This window comes from Mytilus galloprovincialis, chromosome 1 (genome assembly GCF_965363235.1).
Source record: "Mytilus galloprovincialis chromosome 1, xbMytGall1.hap1.1, whole genome shotgun sequence".
NCBI classification, from domain to species: Eukaryota; Metazoa; Mollusca; class Bivalvia; order Mytilida; family Mytilidae; genus Mytilus; species Mytilus galloprovincialis.
The window spans coordinates 20,732,894-20,751,453 of record NC_134838.1 but is presented as its reverse complement, the minus strand read 5'-3'; the positions used below and the strand labels follow the sequence as shown (position 1 = coordinate 20,751,453).

At 33.2% G+C, this 18,560-nt stretch overlaps 1 protein-coding gene across 2 annotated transcripts; it reads left to right on the top strand.

The window, feature by feature from the left end:
- The first annotated feature begins 4,503 nt into the window (after positions 1 to 4,503).
- LOC143068687 (general transcription factor 3C polypeptide 6-like) lies at positions 4,504 to 11,175 on the top strand. 2 transcript variants are annotated; one of them, XM_076242930.1, is made up of 5 exons: positions 4,504 to 4,664; positions 7,705 to 7,782; positions 8,878 to 8,986; positions 10,091 to 10,249; positions 10,875 to 11,175. In XM_076242930.1, the coding sequence occupies exons 1-5, from the start codon at positions 4,623 to 4,625 to the stop codon at positions 10,958 to 10,960; spliced, it is 474 nt and encodes a 157-aa protein (XP_076099045.1). In that variant the 5' UTR covers positions 4,504 to 4,622; the 3' UTR covers positions 10,961 to 11,175. The 2 variants fall into 2 exon arrangements, with proteins under 2 accessions (XP_076099045.1, XP_076099053.1); XM_076242938.1 differs by having other exon boundaries at positions 4,542 to 4,668.
- The last annotated feature ends 7,385 nt before the right edge of the window (positions 11,176 to 18,560 follow it).

Here is an 18,560-nt window from a genome sequence, read left to right as displayed (position 1 = left end):
TAAAAGAATTATTTCTTAAATATGGCGGAGTGATACATGTCGTAGCACTACTTGGCGCCATACTCTCACCATAACCTGGCACACTGAGTGGTGTAGCAGTACCACATAAAAATAAAGTATAAAAATCAGTTGAAAAGGACAAAACTCATCAGATAGATACAAATCACATAAAAACACTAACAAAAAACACAAATAGCACAAAGTAAAGGTCTCAGAGTACGCACAGTTACTGAAAGCTACTTCAAAGCCAATTACAACTCATTACAAATTTCCTTGCCAAGCGCAGCTGGATACGACCGCAGAGGTCCAACCCTGAACCGTTGGGGCAAAAAATGGACACAATATTCGCGCTTGATACAGGTCTGAATTTAGATCATTGTAATTAAATATTTGACACATAACACTCTGATTCAAACAAAAAATTCTCTGACACTGATATTATCAAGATGCTTGATTTCTTGATTGACAACATATTTGTTACGTTCGGAGGACGTGTTTTTCAACAGACTGTCGGCATTCCAATGGGAACAAACTGTGCCCCTCTACTCGCCGACTTGTTTCTTTATTATTATGAGGCTGACTTCATGCAGGAACTTCTTAGGAAGAAAGATAAGAAGTTAGCAATATCCTTTAACTCTACTTTCCGCTATATAGATGATGTTCTTTCACTAAACAATTCAAAATTTGGTGACTATGTGGAACGCATCTATCCAATCGAACTAGAGATAAAGGATACTACAGATACAGTTAAGTCGGCTTCATATCTTGACTTACATCTAGAAATTGACAATGAGGGTCGGTTGAAAACAAAACTTTACGACAAAAGAGATGATTTCAGCTTTCCAATTGTGAACTTTCCATTTCTAAGTAGCAACATTCCAGCAGCCCCTGCATACGGGGTATATATCTCCCAATTGATACGATATTCCCCTGCTTGCATTTCCTATCATGATTTTCTTGATAGAGGTTTGCTGCTCACAAGGAAGCTATTAAACCAAGAGTTCCAAATGGTGAAGTTGAAATCATCCCTTCGTAAATTTTACGGACGCCATCACGAGTTGGTTGACCGTTATGGAATAACCGTTTCACAAATGATATCGGATATGCTCCTTACGTCGTAACTACAATCCCCTTCCCTTTCATGAATATGACCTACCGAATTAGACTATTTACCGGATTTGTAATCACATAAGCAACACGACGGGTGCCACATGTGGAGCAGGATCTACTTACCCTTCCGGAGCACCTGAGATCACCCATAGTTTTTGGTGGGGTTCGTGTTGTTTATTCTTTAGTTTTCTATGTTGTGTCGTGTGTACTATTGTTTTTCTGTTTGTCTTTTTCATTTTTAGTCATGGCGTTGTCAGTTTGTTTTAGATTTATGAGTTTGACTGTCCCTTTGGTATCTTTCGTCCCTCTTTTCTGAAACAGAGTAACTGTAGTCAAAGAACTTAGTATTGGTTATATAATTTGAATATATATTCAATTATTTGCTTTTGTGCAATACACTATGATGTTGCGAATTGACCCCACCCCCCACAAAAAAATGATAATCTCAATTCAAATTTCCATTGGAGTTTGCAACTATAACCAATTTAAATACATCATTAAAGTCATAAAAAGCTAATCACCTCATGACAATACAACATTTCTTTATACATAATTTAAAAGCAGTGTATGGGAGAAAATTAAAAGGGGCGCATTGCATTTGCGCCAATTTTAAAAAAAATCTAATCTTCATTTGCGCCACAAGGGTATATTTCATTTGCGCCAAATATAAAAAAAACTTCATTTGCACCATTTCACAGGTAATACAGTATATAACATCTAACAGTTTAATATTTTTTGCTGTATCATCAATAAGATTTGTTTATACAGTATTTCTCCTGGATGAGTGTTCAAACTAATTTCCAATACAAAACTGAGGTTTAGAATTATAAAATGTTGACATGTTTGAGGTGTAAAGATGGACTTTGTCAGTTAGGATATAAAAAGAGGAAATAAGTCTGTATTTTTTATGATCACAAATACGGTATACTGCTTATCATATACATCATATAAAAAATCGCTTAGGTGTACCATAACACTTGCAAAGCCAGAATTACAACATATATGGACAAAACAATGCGGCGGAGTTAAACATTTTATGTGACATCTCAAGGGGGAGGGTTGAGATGTCACATAAAATGTTTAACTCCGCCGCATTGCATTGTTTATGCGCCTGCGTCCCAAGTCAGGAGCCTCTGACCTTTGTTATAGTCTATTATGTTTTTTAATTTTAGTTCATTTATATGTTTTGGAGTTTAGTGTGACGTCCATTTTTACCGTTAACTATAGTCATGATACAATTTTATTCAAGTGCCAGCTGAGGGACACCTCCGGGTGCGGGAATTTCTCGCTGCGTTGAAAAACCGGCATGTGTGGACTTCGGCTGTTGTTAGTGCTCTTTGGTCAGGTTGTTGTCTCTTTGGCATATTTCCCCATTTCCATTCTCATTTTTAAAGAACTGTTTACCATCCAAAAATCACTATTTTCCTACATATGTTTAATGATAAGTACTTTGATAATTTTATGAACTATACTAGTTAAAAGCACTGACCGGCAATTTCTGAAAATATACCAGTTTAAACCGTACCTGCAGTGCTACTCATTTGGGAAATGTGAATACGCCGATTATGTGTAATGATTTAACTTTCGACCAAATTTGAAATTTAAAACTTATATATAGCTGATCGAATCAAACAGTGCTTTTTATTTTGGAATCACGATATAAATAATAATAATAATAATAATAAATTCTTTATTTAACGAAGGTAACTCATTTAACATACAATTGTTAATCTCACACAAGGCCTTCACACATTTAAATGAATAATTCATATAGAACAATAATCAATAGATATGTACACAATTACAAATATATATATATACACAAGCATGAAAAACAGACTGTAGAACTAGCATGGCAAGAATGTCCTAAAAAAGTTTGTCTACTCATTTTGTTTTATGATAAAGAGATTAGCACATTTCATCTTAAAGCTTTCTATATGTCTTAAATCCTTTAAATCATTTGGCAAATTATTCAAAATGATTAGACCAGAATATTGAAAAGTCTTTTTGAAGTATTCAGACTTTGGCCTTGGTATATGAAGATGTCCAGATGTTGTTGACCTAAGAGAATAACTATATAGATCACTGCACGCAGTAAATTTACTTGTAAGATAATCTGGTGCTAGTCCATTCATACATTTAAACATTAAAATGGCTTGAAAATATTTTATCCGAGTATAAATGGTCATCCATACGCAACCAGTTCGATTTGAACTGGTATAATTTTCAGTAAATAGTTATCAAAGGTACCAGGATTATAATTTAGTACGCCAGACGCGCGTTTCGTCTACATAAGACTCATCAGTGACGCTCATATCAAAATATTTATAGAGCCAAACAAGTTCAAAGTTGAAGAGCACTGAGCATTGAGCATTGGTAAATTTCAAATCGAACAGTGCGTTTTATTTGGCATGTACCATAAATACGCAGCCTCTTTGGGGTTTTCTATTCAACCTCCGTCTAATTTGAAGCTTTAGTATTTTACCAGTTCAAAATATTTAATGCTATTTAAATTTGAATTGTAATTCTACGCAGACTCAGTCTCTGTTTTTAATAACTTATAAACTTCCGTCACCTGTGAAATTTTCGAATTATGAGGGTTTGGATGGGGTTAAATGATTAAAGAATAATGCCCTTAAAAAATGAAGATTAGAGAATAATGAGCCAAAAAATAGAAGATTAGAGAATAAAAGGGTTAATTTTTGGAAGATTAGAGAAAAAAGGGGTTAATTTTTTAAAGATTAGAGAAAAATGGGGTGAAAATTAAATGTTTACAGAATAACAGACCCCCCCATCCATACCCTCAATTATACCAGTTCATATCGCACATTGGAATTCTTTTAGGTGCCTATGCAGTAGTTTTGTTGTAAATACTTAATCTACGTACGTCATTTTTTAAATTCTAGAATCGTACAAGCGTTGTTCGGTTTTTAATTGTATATCGGTAAATATTGTCTAAGTGCAATCAGAATAGATTGCCGATATGATTAATTTTACATAACTTAGTCACAATCATACAGATGAAAGATATAGTCAGCTATAAAAGGCCCCGAAATGACAAAATCGATAAAACAAACGAGATAACTAACTCTGCCTAAGTTATGTACAAAAAATGAAGGAAAAACAAATATCAACGTCACAAGAATTTCATAAGTGACGAATGATAAAGAGAATTAATCATGTTAATGTTCAGTTTCTAAAAAATCATCTAAGACTTCCATCGGTTTTTTGCTGAGCAGATTCCAATTGGGTACTCGGTGCAATTTGGGTACTGCGATCTGAAAACATACCTGAGTGGTTACAAATGGAAGTTTTTAACGACCTTGACTGGCACGGAGTATCAGTACTTCTTTTAAACAATTTAACATTATCTTGTTTCGACTGGTCCTCTATATCTTTCACATACGGGTACCTGAAGTTGGAGCTTAACGGTTGAAGACAGAAAACCAGTATAATAAAACATATATACTGATTATTCTTCACAGGTTTTAGTTGTAACGTCATACAAGAAAATGTCAAATAAAAACGTTCCCGACAGTAATGACGAAGATGAGGTAGGTTAGTTATGCATGTGTTTACATTTGTATGCGTGACACACATCTGGGTCCTTTCGACCCTGGTTCATATGATGACATATTCACTATCGCCCCTGGAATTCGACATTCGTCCCTTCGTAATTATATATTTGAACAATCCTTTTTTAATATCAAAAATTCATTTTTATGACCCATTTATGGGCATTGTGTTTTCTGGTCTGTGCGTCCGTTCGTCCGTCTGTCCGCTTCATGTTAAAGTTTTTGGTTGAGGTAGTTTTTGATGAAGTTGAAGTCCAATCAACTTGAAACATGAATTCTTGATATCAGATAATCATTTCTTAATATTATACATTCATTTCTTTATATTAGAAATACATTTCTTAATATTAGAAATTCATTTCTTAATATTAGAAATTCATTTCTTAATATCAAGATTTCATTAATTAATATTAAAAATTGATTTTAATTTTTTAACTGAGAGTTGAATTTTTAATCAGTTAGTTTTCTAATATTAAAAAATCATTTATTAAAATTAGAAATTCATTTTTTTATTATTAAAAAATCATTTTTTAATATTGAAAAATGAAATACAAATATAAGAAAATAATTTCAAATTTCTAATATTAGAAAATAATTTAATTTTGGATGTAACGCGTCTTCTGATTGGCTGACATTATTTTGTTATCAGCCCATAGACATAATTTAGTCAGGTGACGGTGACGTCATCAACGTTTTTTCATAGATTTCTACGGTTTAAAATGGAATTTAGAATTAAATTATAAGAAATGACTAATATTTTTTCTGTCTATTCGAAATAACAAAATTATTTTCTTATATTTTAATGATTAGTCTGTTGTCCCTTTCTACATTGGACAAAAAAGTGTAATTGGTTTTTTATACGACCGCAAATTTTGAAAAAATTTTCGTCGTATATTGCTATCACGTTGGCGTCTGCGTCGTCGTCGTCGTCGTCGTCGTCGTCGTCGTCGTCGTCGTCGTCGTCGTCCGGCGTCCGAATACTTTTAGTTTTCGCACTCTAACTTTAGTAAAAGTGAATAGAAATCTATGAAATTTTAACACAAGGTTTATGACCATAAAAGGAAGGTTGGTATTGATTTTGGGAGTTTTGGTCCCAACATTTTAGGAATAAGGGGCCAAAAAGGGCCCAAATAAGCATTTTCTTGGTTTTCGCACCATAACTTTAGTTTAAGTTAATAGAAATCTATGAAATTTTGACGCAAGGTTTATGACCACAAAAGAAAGATTGGGATTGATTTTGGGAGTTTTGGTTTCAATAGTTTAGGAATAAGGGGCCAATAAAGGGCCCAAATAAGCATTTTTCTTGGTTTTTGCACAATAACCTTAGGTTAAGTAAATGGAAATCTATGAAATTTAAACACAATGTTTATGACCACAAAAAGAAGGTTGGTATTTATTTTGGGAGTTTAGGACCCAACAGATTAGGAATTAGGGGCCAAAAAGGGACCCAAATAAGCATTTTTCTTGGTTTTGACGCACTATAATGTTAGTATAAGTAAATACAAATCTATGAAATTTAAACACAAGGCTTACGACCATAAAAGGAAGGTTGGTATTGATTTTGGGAGTTTTGGTCCCAACAGTTTAGGAAAAAGGGGCCCAAAGGGTCCAAAATTAAACTTTGTTTGATTTCATCAAAATTGAATAATTGGGGTTCTTTGATATGCCGAATCTAACTGTATATGTAGATTCTCAACTTTTGGTCCCGTTTTCAAATTGGTCTACATTAAATATAAGGTCCAAAGGGTCCAAAATTAAACTTAGTTTGATTTTGACAAAAAATGAATTGGTTGGGTTCTTTGATATGTTGAATCTAAAAATGTACTTAGATTCTTGATTATTGAAGTTTTTTTGGTCCAGTTTTCAAATTGGTCTACATTAAGGTCCAAAGGGTCCAAAATTAAACTTTGTTTGATTTCATCAAAAATTGAATCCTTGGGGTTCTTTGATATGCCAAATCTAACTGTGTATGTAGATTCTTCATTTTTGGTCCTGTTTTCAAATTTCAAATTCTACATTAAAGTCCAAAGGGTCCAAAATTAAACTAAGTTTGATTTTAACAAAAATTGAATTCTTGGGCCTCTTTGATATGCTGAATCTAAACATGTACTTAGATTTTTGATTATGGGCCCAGTTTTCAAGTTGGTCCAAATCAGGATCTAAAATTATTATATTAAGTATTGTGCAATAGCAAGTCTTTTCAATTGCACAGTATTGTGCAATGGCAAGAAATATCTAATTGCACAATATTGTGAAATAGCAAATTTTTTTTTAATTAGAGTTATCTTTCTTTGTCCAGAATAGTAAGCAAGAAATATCCTATTTGTGCAATAGCAAGAATTTTTTTTAATTGGAGTTATCTGTCTTTGTCCAGAATCAACTTAAATCTTTGTTATATACAATATACAATGTATATACACTTTTTACTACCAACTGATAAATTTAAATAATCTTTACCATTCAGTGATAACAAGCAGTTTTTTTACATCTTAATATTTTATGATGTATTTAAATGAGTAGTTATTGTTGCAAACTCCATTAGAAATTTGAATTGATATCAGTTTTGAAAAAGGGAAACGGGGATGTGAAAAAAAAGGGGGGGGGGGGTTAAATTTTTCTCATTTCAGATTTCATAAATAAAAAGAAAATTTCTTCAAACATTTTTTTGAGAGGATTAATATTCAACAGCATAGTGATTTGCTCAAAGGCAAAAAAAACCTTTTAAGTTCATTAGACCACATTCATTCTGTGTCAGAAACCTATGCTGTGTCAACTATTTAATTTTAGATTTAAAAAGTTTGAAGAAGAAATCTTTAATTGATTTGTAAAATCTTGGCATTTGTTTTGTGAAAAAAAAAAAAATGTAATGTCAAAAATTTGATCACAATCCAAATTCAGAGCTGTATCATGCTTGAATGTTTTGTCCATACTTGCCCCAACTGTTCAGGGTTCGACCTCTGCGGTCGTATAAAGCTGCGCCCTGCGGAGCACCTGGTTTAACTTTGAATATATTTTGCAGATGACATTTATTGTGGAACTATCTGGAATACTGGACTCTGATCTCCTAAGTAAAGTGAAAGGGAATTGTCAAGTACTGGTGAGATTCTTATGCTTATAATTAAATTAGTTCGGAAGTCAGAAATGCATATGTTGGCCTGCAAATAAAGAAGTTATGTAACTCTGTAAACAGTTCAATGTTTATTCAGATTGAAATGTAAAGTTGAACTGTTAAGTCACCTTTTTAAACTTGGAAACCAAAAATCGAGGCTATAATAGATAGCATTTTGGCCTTTGTCAAGAAAGTAAAACCCCAAACTGTCAAACATAATACAGATGACAGGGATTTCAGCTGTTATATGTCGTTGAATAGCCTTCAACAATGAATAAAACCCATACCAAATAGTCTGCTATAGAAGGCCCTGAAATAAAAAATAAAATGTGTAACAATTCAAATGAAAAAAAAGAACAATGACTAACACAACAAATGAAATACAAATATGACAGGCATCAACCAACTTAATTCAACCAATGACATACAGGCTCCTGGCTTGGGACAGGGACATATAGAAAGTGGCTTGGTTAAATATGTTTGTAAGTGTTCAATCCTCTAATAAAAAAAATCTATTTGATTTTGTTTGAATGTAAACTATCTCAGTCAGTAGTTTATATGCACCTACTATGACAGTTTTTTGGTCAGTGTATCTGTTCGTCTGTCCTTCTGTTCACTCCGTCTGTCTGTTAGTTCATCCATCTGTCCTGCTTTAGATTAAAGTTTTTGGTCTAGGTAGTTTTTGATGATGTTAAAGTTCAATGAACTTGAAATTTAGAACACATGTTCCCAATGATATGATATTTCAAATTTTAAAGCCAAATAAAAAAAGTTTTGACCCCAATTTTATAGTCCAGTGGACATAGAAATTGATAGTGCGAGTGGGGCATCCATGTACTATGGACACATTCTTGTTTTTGTATACTGTTGTTAGTATTTATCTTTTTTAGCCATGGTGTTGTTTATTTTTGACTTATGAGTTTGAATGTCCTTTTGATATATTTTGCCTCTCTTTGTTTGTCTGAGTCAAAACTTTTATCTTTGGACATGGACATTAAATATTTTCAATAGCAGCCATGGTAAATCTGCCTCAAACAGAAGGGGAGAGAGTTGTAGTAAACGTTCTTACACTTTAAATTTTAGGGCATAGATACAGACAAACCACTACTTCAATTAGAACAATATACATTTACTGGGGAATATGAGGACACATTAGGAACAGGCCTAGTATTCGAAGAAAGAGACAAATCAGGTACACAGAACTTTGACTTCTAAAAATTTAACACCTACATAAAGGCAATTAAACTCAATTGTTATGGACAATTACTTTTAAGCGACCGTTATTCAACTAGATTTTAAAAAATAAAAGAGAACAAAAATTAGTTATAACTTTGAATGTGTTATATTCTAGATTATTTCACTAACACACTTGTGTGAGGGGGGATAGGACCTTTATCGGGACTATGGGATCGGGTATTTTTAAGCTCGTGATTTCAGGATTGACCCTTTCGGGATCCGGGAATTCTTTTTTCGAATTTCGGGACCTTGGGATTTCGTGTTTTTAAGCCCGGGATTTCGGGATTTCATATTTTTAAGCCCGGGAATTCGGGATCAGAACCCCTCCTACCCTTCCTCTTGAATGGTTTGAATAAGGTAAGAATCTTAAACTGAGGAAAATCTTTAGGTTTAAATGAAAACAAATCAAATTATCAAAGACTTAAGGAAGCTGGCTTGTCATGTTTTGGATTTTTTGTCAGATTTTTGGAATCTTCTGGTTTTATCCATTTGAATGCCTTGAAAAAATTTGCCCGGTGACCCCCATTTTTCTTTTTGTAAATCTTTTACATGTATAATGATAAGCCATCTGTAAAAGTCTTATAAAATTTTAATTACTTTTTAACAGTTTTTGAGAACTTCAACTTGTCATTGATAAAGCTATGAAAAGTCAAGAGAGAATATTTTCCCGCCAAAATTTCAATGGCTAATATCTCGAAAACAAGCACGGTGACCTATATATTTTTTTTGCTCTTTGGATTCCTTTATTAATCCCCTATCAATATAAACTAGTGTTTTGAAAAGTTAATTACTTTGAAACTGAGAAGCCAGGCGCAGATCCAGAGGGGGGGTTCCGGGGGTTGGAACCCCCCTTTTTTTGGACGATCAATGCATTTGAATGGGGACATGTAATTGGAACCCCCCTCTTTGTCCTGGGTTAGGAACCCCCCCTTTTTAAAATGGCTGGATCCGCCCCTGGAAGCAAACTCCCTTAAGAAAACATTTATGTAGTTAATGAAAAATTTCTTAAATATCACAATATGGGATGATAACATTTTTTTATTTTTTTATTTTTTTACAGAAGCCAGCCAACTAAAGGAAACAAGACAGAATATATTACATCATTTGTTAGGAGAAGATAGTATTAATACAGCAGTTGATTTAGAATTCTCTCATGCTGTCAACAAAAAACTTATCATGAAGCGAGCATTTCTGACACCAGAGGATGAAACTGATGGAGGTATACAAAAATAACTTTATTAAAGATATATGTGAGGTCTTTAATTTCTTACACCTTCTTCAAACCCACACACATTTTTAATTTTAAACAAACCATACTTTAAATGTTTGTGACAAGCCAGGAGCCTGAACTCTGTTGAGACAGAGAGGGGCATTATTTTCTAGAATTTTGGGAAACTTGACACAATCATCCCGATTTGTAAAATTAAGACTGATTTTGATTTTCCAAAATTTAGATATGATAGCTTTTGATTTGAAAAAAAAAGCTTAAATGCATCAAAGTTAACTTTGCCAGCTGCAAATGTAGAAAATAACTGCACAAACTTTTTGCAACCCCCCCCCCCCCCCAAAAAAAAAAAAAAAATTACACTGAATTGTTTAAAATCAATCATATGTGTGGTAAGTATGCCTTTGTATGGTAATATTTTCAAATTGGTTACATACATAAAATAAAGCGTAATTTTCAGTTAGTAATTTACCATGGATCATATTTTAAAAGTCAACTGTAAAAAAGTTTGTCTGCGTTATTACCTGAGATTTTTTTCTTCATTGCAGGTTATACATTTTCATTTTTGTAGGTTGAACGGTATGACATGATTATCAATTTTTTCTGTTATTTTTTTCAGTACCATTAACCTCAGATACAGTTGAAAATGTAGATACGACAGCAGAAGATGAGAGTTCAAGGACAAGTACAGGGCCAGACGGATGACCTCTATCAAGCTCTTAAAGGCTGTCAAAAGTGCCGATCTGTATTTGTGATTTGCTATGTGAGAAGTGAATATATTGACATATCATTTGAGAAATATTGAAATACATAGTTGATGACATTTGTATGTTCTAATACATAGTTGATGACATTTGTATGTTCTAATACATAGTTGATGACATTTGTATGATCTTAAAATAAATGGAAGATCCGACTAAGGGAGCTACCATTTGATTTTTATGGGGGGGCTAGGATGAAATTTGAAAAAAATAGGCAGGACAGGAGTTTTGAGTAAAAAAAAAAGGCAGGATGTGACACTTGCAAAAAAAAAAAGTCAGGACGACAATTTAGGTAAAAAAAAGTCAGGATAAACTAAAAAAAAAAGGCAGGACCGATTAGAGTGAAAAATAAAAAGGCAGGACAGAGATTACAGCTAAAAAAAAATGCAGGACAAAATTTTTCATCCTAGCCCCCCCATAAAAATCAAATGGTAGCTCCCTAAAAGTATTCATGAATATAAGTAATATATTACATGGACATCAATATGTTGTAATGTAATAAATAATGTCAATTTCACTTGCCTTTCTTATACACTGAACAAACCATGGAAAAAAAATTTAGCATTATTTTTGTTGTTTCACATTGGCTATGCAAGATAAAATGTTATTATGCCCCATCACTAAATGGCTTGGGAATGTTGTGGTACCAATAACCATTCATTCATTCCTTTTTTTTTTTATGCCTACATAAATTGATCCTGATTTAAACAGCCATGTTGTCTATTTCTTGTGCCACTTCTAGCACAGAGAGAATAAAGTTAAGTTAAGGTTAACTATTTTTATCACTTGGCTTCCATCGTCTGTAAGCTGTTGAATATTTACTAAAAAAATTCTCTGAAATTACTGTGCCATTTTGAACTTAACTAGATCACAATCATCTTTGATTTTTAAAACAGTGTTTAATGATCCAGTCCACCAACCAATATAGTCATCAAAGCTAAAAATACAACATGGAGGTAAAATCTATTATCTTTATTTTAGAGAAAATCTGACAGGCCAGATAACTTCAGAATACCAAGATCTACATACTTTCCATTTTAACCATAACTGTAGGACAATTCCTTACAGCAGTTATCATGATTATATTGCAGTTTGGGATGCAATCTGGAAAACTTTAAGTAATAAACTGGAACTATGAATTACAAATATGATCAGCATGTGTTTTGCAGAATCTGTAGTAGATATAGAGAATATTTAAACAACAAAAATGACCAAGGACAAGATAAAAAAAAATAATGATAGACATTGCAATTGATTCCTTCTAGGGGTTATTGCCCTTGAATGTTTAGAAACTGTTTAAACCAAAACAAGAGTGCACGGGCTGAAATGTCTCGCCTTCTTTACTTATCATTGACAATATGTTGATAGTCCTAAATATAAAGTTTACTACAACTATCACATAAACTTAACATGATTCAAAAAAATGAGGTTAAGGTCATATATACCAAACAAGAAATACATATACACATTACAATCATTCAATTTCATACCTGTCAACTGACCCGTATTCTGCGGGTGACCCGAAATTTTCACAATTCTGAGGGATCACCCGGGACACCCGCCGGGTCATTGAATAACCCGGGAATTCCGAAAATGACCTGTTTTCACCGGTATTTCTTATCCTTGAGATTGATTTCATAAGTAATATTCCTTTGAAAACCGAAAAAATTTGTAATTCGTCCATGAACAGGAAGTTCATCTAGCTGTGTAAACTGTCAAATTAAGTGACCCATTAAGTGCATGGCTTCACTTGGCAGCTTTGATGTCAAACACACTGTTAATTAACACCAATTGCCTTAGCTTTAGGTCGTAAATAAATTGCACTGTTGTTTTACAAACATATTTCAACTAGAGTTACTTCCCCTTTTTTGTCACCATTCAAAATTATTCCTTATATTTACGTTTTTTGGGTAAAAAAGATTAAATCTTGCAAAAATATAATTCAAATACATATTGAAATATAACTTTTCATTATTTTTATACGACCGCAAAAATTAAAATTTTTTTGGTCGTATATTGGTATCATGTTGGCGTCGTCGTCTGCGTCATCGTTGTCGTCATCTTCCGAATACTTTTAGTTTTCGCACTCTAACTTTAGTAAAAGTGAATAGAAATCTATGAAATTTTAACACAAGGTTTATGACCACAAAGGAAGGTTGGGATTGATTTTGGGAGTTTTGGTCCCAACATTTTAGGAATTAGGGGCCAAAAAGGGCCCAAATAAGCATTTTCTTTGTTTTCGCACTATAACTGTAGTTTAAGTAAATAGAAATCTATGATATTTTGACACAAGGTTTATGACCACAAAAGGAAGGTTTGGATTGATTTTGGGAGTTTTAGTGCAAAAAGTTTAGGAATTAGGGGCCAAATAAGCATTATTCTTGGTTTTTCGCACCATAACTTTAGTATAAGTAAATAGAAATCAATTAAATTTAAACACAATGTTTATGACCACACTAGGAAGGTTGGGATTGATTTTGGGAGTTGACGTCTGAACAGTTTAGGAATAAAGGGCCAAAAAGGGGCCCCAAGTAAGCATTATTCTTGGTTTTCGCACCATAACTTTAGTATAGGTAAATAGAAATCTATGAAATTTAAACACAAGGTTTATGATCACTAAAGGAAGGTTGGGTTTGATTTTGGGAGTTTTGGTCCCAACAGTTTAGGAATAAGGGGCCCAAAGGGTCCAAAATTGAACTTTGTTTGATTTCATCAAAAATTGAATAATTGGGGTTCTTTGATATGTCGAATCTAACTGTGTATGTAGATTCTTAATTTTTGGTCCCATTTTCAAATTGGTCTACATTAAGGTCCAAAGGGTCCAAAATTAAACTTAGTTTGATTTTAACAAAAATTGAATCCTTGGGGTTCTTTGATATGCTGAATCTAAAAATGTACTTAGATTTTTTATTATTGGCCCAGTTTTCAAGTTGGTCCAAATCGGGGTCCAAAATTTAACTTTGTTTGATTTCATCAAAAATTGAATAATTGGGGTTCTTTGATATGCCAAATCTAACTGTGTATGTAGATTCTTAATTTTTAGTCCCGTTTTCAAATTGGTCTACATTAAAGTCCAAAGGGTCCAAAATTAAACTAAGTTTGATTTTAACAAAAATTGAATTCTTGGGCTTCTATGATATCCTGAATCTAAACATGTACTTAGATTTTTGATTATGAGCCCAGTTTTCAAGTTGGTTCAAATCAGGATCCAAAATTATTATTTTAAGTATTGTGCAATAGCAAGAAATTTTCAATTGCACAGTATTCAGCAATAGCAAGAAATCTTCAATTGCACAGTAATGTGCAATAGCAAGAAATTTTCAATTGCACAGTATTGCGCAATAGCAAGAAATCTTCAATTAGCAAGTATTTTCAATTGCACAGTATTGCGCAATAGCAAGAAATCTTCAATTAGCAAGTATTTTCAATTGCACAGTATTGCGCAATAGCAAGAAATCTTCAATTAGCAAGTATTTTCAATTGCACAGTATTGCGCAATAGCAAGAAATATCTAATTGCACAATATTGTGCAATAGCAAGAAATTTTTGAAAATTGGAGTTATCTTTCTTTGTCCAGAATAGTAGTTGAATCAACTTAAATCATCGTTTTATACAATATACAATGTATATTCACTTTTACTACCAACTGATAAATTAAAACAATCTTTACCATTCAGTGATAACAAGCACCTTTTTTACATTTTAATATTTTATGATGTATTTAAATCAATAGTTATTGTTGCAAACTCCATTAGAAATTTGAATTGATATCAGTTTTGGAATAAGAGAAAGGGGGATGTGAAAAAAAAATTTGGGGAGGGTGGGTTAAATTTTTCTCATTTCAGATTTCATAAATAAAAAAAAAATTCTTCAAACATTTATTTGAGAGGATTAATATTCAACAGCATAGTGTATTGCTCAAAGGCAAAACAAAAATTTCAAGTTCATTAGACCACATTCATTTTGTGTCAGAAACCTATGCTGTGTCAACTATTTAATCACAATCCAAATTTAGAGCTGAATCCAGCTTGAATGTTGTGTCCATACTTGCCCCAACCGTTCAGGGTTCAACCTCTGCGGTCGTATAAAGCTGCGCCCTGCGGAGCATCTGGTTATACCTTTATACAATATTTTAAAAAAAAGTTGAAAATTATTTTGTTTATCTATACTTCCTTTAACTGTATTACTATATTTTATTATAGTCTAATCTCAATATACTGCTGTTCAAGTGTTTGAAGGCTAAATAGCTACTCTCACACATTTTAAATTATATTTTAGTATTTATTGTATGAGGATGAATAAGATGATGACAGTAGTATAGAACATAAGACTGTGTTACACAACTTTATTAAAATCTTTTAAAAGTGCAATGATACAATAATTAATAAGATTTAAAATTACTGAACAATTGAACTTGCATTGATGTTTTGGTAACTTTTATTTAAATTATAAGAAAAATGTACCATAAATACTGAAATTCAGCTCGAAAAAAATGTGTACGTGTTATGACCTGAGATTTGATTCTTCAATTCAGGTGATGACCTGCATTTTCATCGTCACAGGTTGACAGGTATGATTCAATACACTAAATATAGTTGACCTATTGCTTATAGTTTCTAAGAAACCGACTAAACCTAGTAAACTGAAGCATGAAAATGAGGCCAAGGTCAGATGGACCATGTCAGGCAGACATGTACAGAGTTGACCTATTGCTTATAGTTAAAGAAAAATAGACCAAAACACAAAAAAGATAACTTTGAGCAATGAAACGTGAAAATGAGGTCAAGGTCAAATTAAACCTGTGAGACTGTCATGTTCATCATAAAATATTTCCATACACCAAATATAGTTGACCTTTTGCATATGGTATTAGAAAAAAAGACCAAAACTCAAAAGCTAAACTTTGACCACTGATTACCACGAAAATGAGGCCAAGGTCAGTTGACACCTGCCAGTTGGACATGTACTCCTTACAGCCCTCCCGTACACCTAATATACTGGACCTATTGCTTTTAGTATCTGAGATATGGACTTGACCACCAAAACTTAACCTTCTTCACTGATCCATGAAATGAGGTCGAGGTCAAGTGAAAACTGTCTGACGGGCATGAGGACCTTGTAAGGTATGCACATACCAAATATAGTTATCCTATTACTCATAAGAGAGAAATCAGACATTACAAAAAATCTTTTTTTCAAGTAGTCACTTAACCATGAAAATGAGGTCAAGGACATGTGACAGATAGAACTTTCTTAACATAAGGCATCTATATTCAAAGAATGAAGCATCCAGGGCTTCCCACTTCTAAGATCTAAAGCTTTTAAAAAGTTAGCTAAAGCCGCAGGATCACTTTCCCTATGTTGAGCTGTCTGTGACAAAAGTCTCAGGCTCGGCAAAAATCATTTTAATAAGATCAATGAATCAGTCAAAAGGACAAAATCTTCAGTTTTTAGCTCAACTGACCTGAAAGGTCAAGTGAGCTTTTCTCATCACTTAGCGTCCGTCGTCTGTCGTCCGTAAACTTTTACAAAAATCTTCTCCTCTGAAACTACTGGGCCAAATTTAACCAAACTTGGCCACAATCATCATTAGGGTATCTAGTTTTAAAAATGTGTGGCGTGACCCTGCCAAATAACCAAGATGCCCGCTATGGCTAAAAATAGAACATAGGGGTAAAATGTACATTTTGGCTTATAACTCTGAAACTAAAACATTTAGAGCAAATCTGACTTGGATAAATTTCTCTATTAGGTCAAGATCTATCTGCCTTGAAATTTTTAGACAATTCGGACAACCCGTTGTTGGGTTGCTGCCCCCAAATAAGAAATATTAAGAAAATTTTGCAGTTTTTGGTTATTATCTTGAATATTATTATAGATAGAGATAAACTAAAAACAGCAATAATGTTCCGCAAAGTAAGATCTACAAATAAGTCAACGCAACCAAAATTGTCAGTTGACCTCTTTTAAAGGAGTTATTGCCCTTTATAGTCAATTTTTAACAATTTTTCTAAAATTTTAGTATTCTTTTAAAAAATCTTTTCCTCTGAAACTGCTAGGCCAAATTTAACCAAACTTGGCCAAAATCATCATTAGGGTATCTAGTTTTAAAAATGTGTGGCGTGACCCCAAACTCCGAAACAGTGGTGACATCTGGCTACGCTTCTTTACAGAGTAGAGAAAGGGAAGTATGACCCGAACGATAACGCTGTATGGAGTTTGGCGTGACCCTGCCAACCAACCAAGATGGCTGCCATGGCTAAAAATAGTACATAGGGGTGAAATGTAGATTTTGGCTTATATCTCTGAAACCAAAGCATTTAGAGCAAATCTGACGTGGGTTGAATTGTCTATCAGGTGAAGATCTATCTACCCTGAAATTTTCAGACAAAACCAATAACCCGTTGTTGGGTTGCTGCCCCAGAAAGTAAGTAATTTTAAGGAAATTTTGCAGTTTTTGGTTATTATCTTGAATATTATTATAAATAGAGATAAACTGTAAACAGCAATAATGTTCAGCAAAGTAAGATCTAAAAATAAGTCAACATGACCAAAATTGTCAATTGACCCTTTAAGGAGTTATTGCCCTTTATAGTCATTTTTTTAAACAATTTTCATAAATTTTTGTAAATTTTTAGAAAATATTTTCCACTGTAATTACTGGGCCATGTTCATTATAGATAGAGAAAATTGTAGCAACAAGAATGTTCAGTAAAGTAAGATAGATCTACAAACACATCATGATCACCAAAACACAATTTTGTCATGAATTTATCTGCGTCCATTGTTTATTATGCACATAGACCAAGGTGAGCGACACAGGCTCTTGAGAGCCTCTAGTTTTCTTTGGAGTTTTTTTTACCCAAGTTGCATGATGATTTTTGTTTAGCCTGGGACTTCTGTCGCAGAAAGCTCGACATACGGATAGTGATCCTGCGGCGGCGTTAACTAACTTCTTAAAAGCTTTATATTTTAGAAGGTGGAAAACCTGGATGCTTCATACTTTGTATATAGATGGCTTATGTTACCAAGTTTCCATCTGTCACATGTCCTTTATCCTTGACCTCATATTCATGGTTCAGTGACTACTTGAATAAAAAGTTGAGACTTTTTTAAAAGTTAATTTCTCTTTTATTATGAGTAATAGGATAACTATGTTTGGTATGTGCGTATCTTGCAAGGTTCTCATGCCCGTCAGCCAGTTTTCTCTTGACCTCGACCTCATTTCATGGATCAGTGTACAAGGTTAAGTTTTCAATGTGTGTTTGGTCGAGTCCATCTCTCAGATACTATAAGCATTAGGTCTAGTATATTTGGTGTATGGGAGGACTGTATGGTGTACATGTCCAACTTGCAGCTAGGTGTCTTCTGACCTTTACCTCAATTTAATTGTTTAGTGGTAAAAGTTAAATTTTTGAGTGTTGGTCTTTTTTTTTAATACTATATGCAATAGGTTAACTATATTTGGTGTATGAAAACATTTCATGAAGGACATGTGACAGTCTTGCAGGTTTTATTTGACCGTGACCTCATTTTTATGGTTC

Excerpts from the sequence above, each read along its gene's own strand:
- LOC143068687 (XM_076242930.1), top strand. The coding sequence starts at position 4,623 with ATGTCAAATAAAAACGTTCCCGACAGTAATGACGAAGATGAG. Across the intron at positions 4,665-7,704 it reads ACAGTAATGACGAAGATGAG|ATGACATTTATTGTGGAACT; the intron begins GTAGGTTAGTTA and ends TATATTTTGCAG. Across the intron at positions 8,987-10,090 it reads CGAAGAAAGAGACAAATCAG|AAGCCAGCCAACTAAAGGAA; the intron begins GTACACAGAACT and ends ATTTTTTTACAG.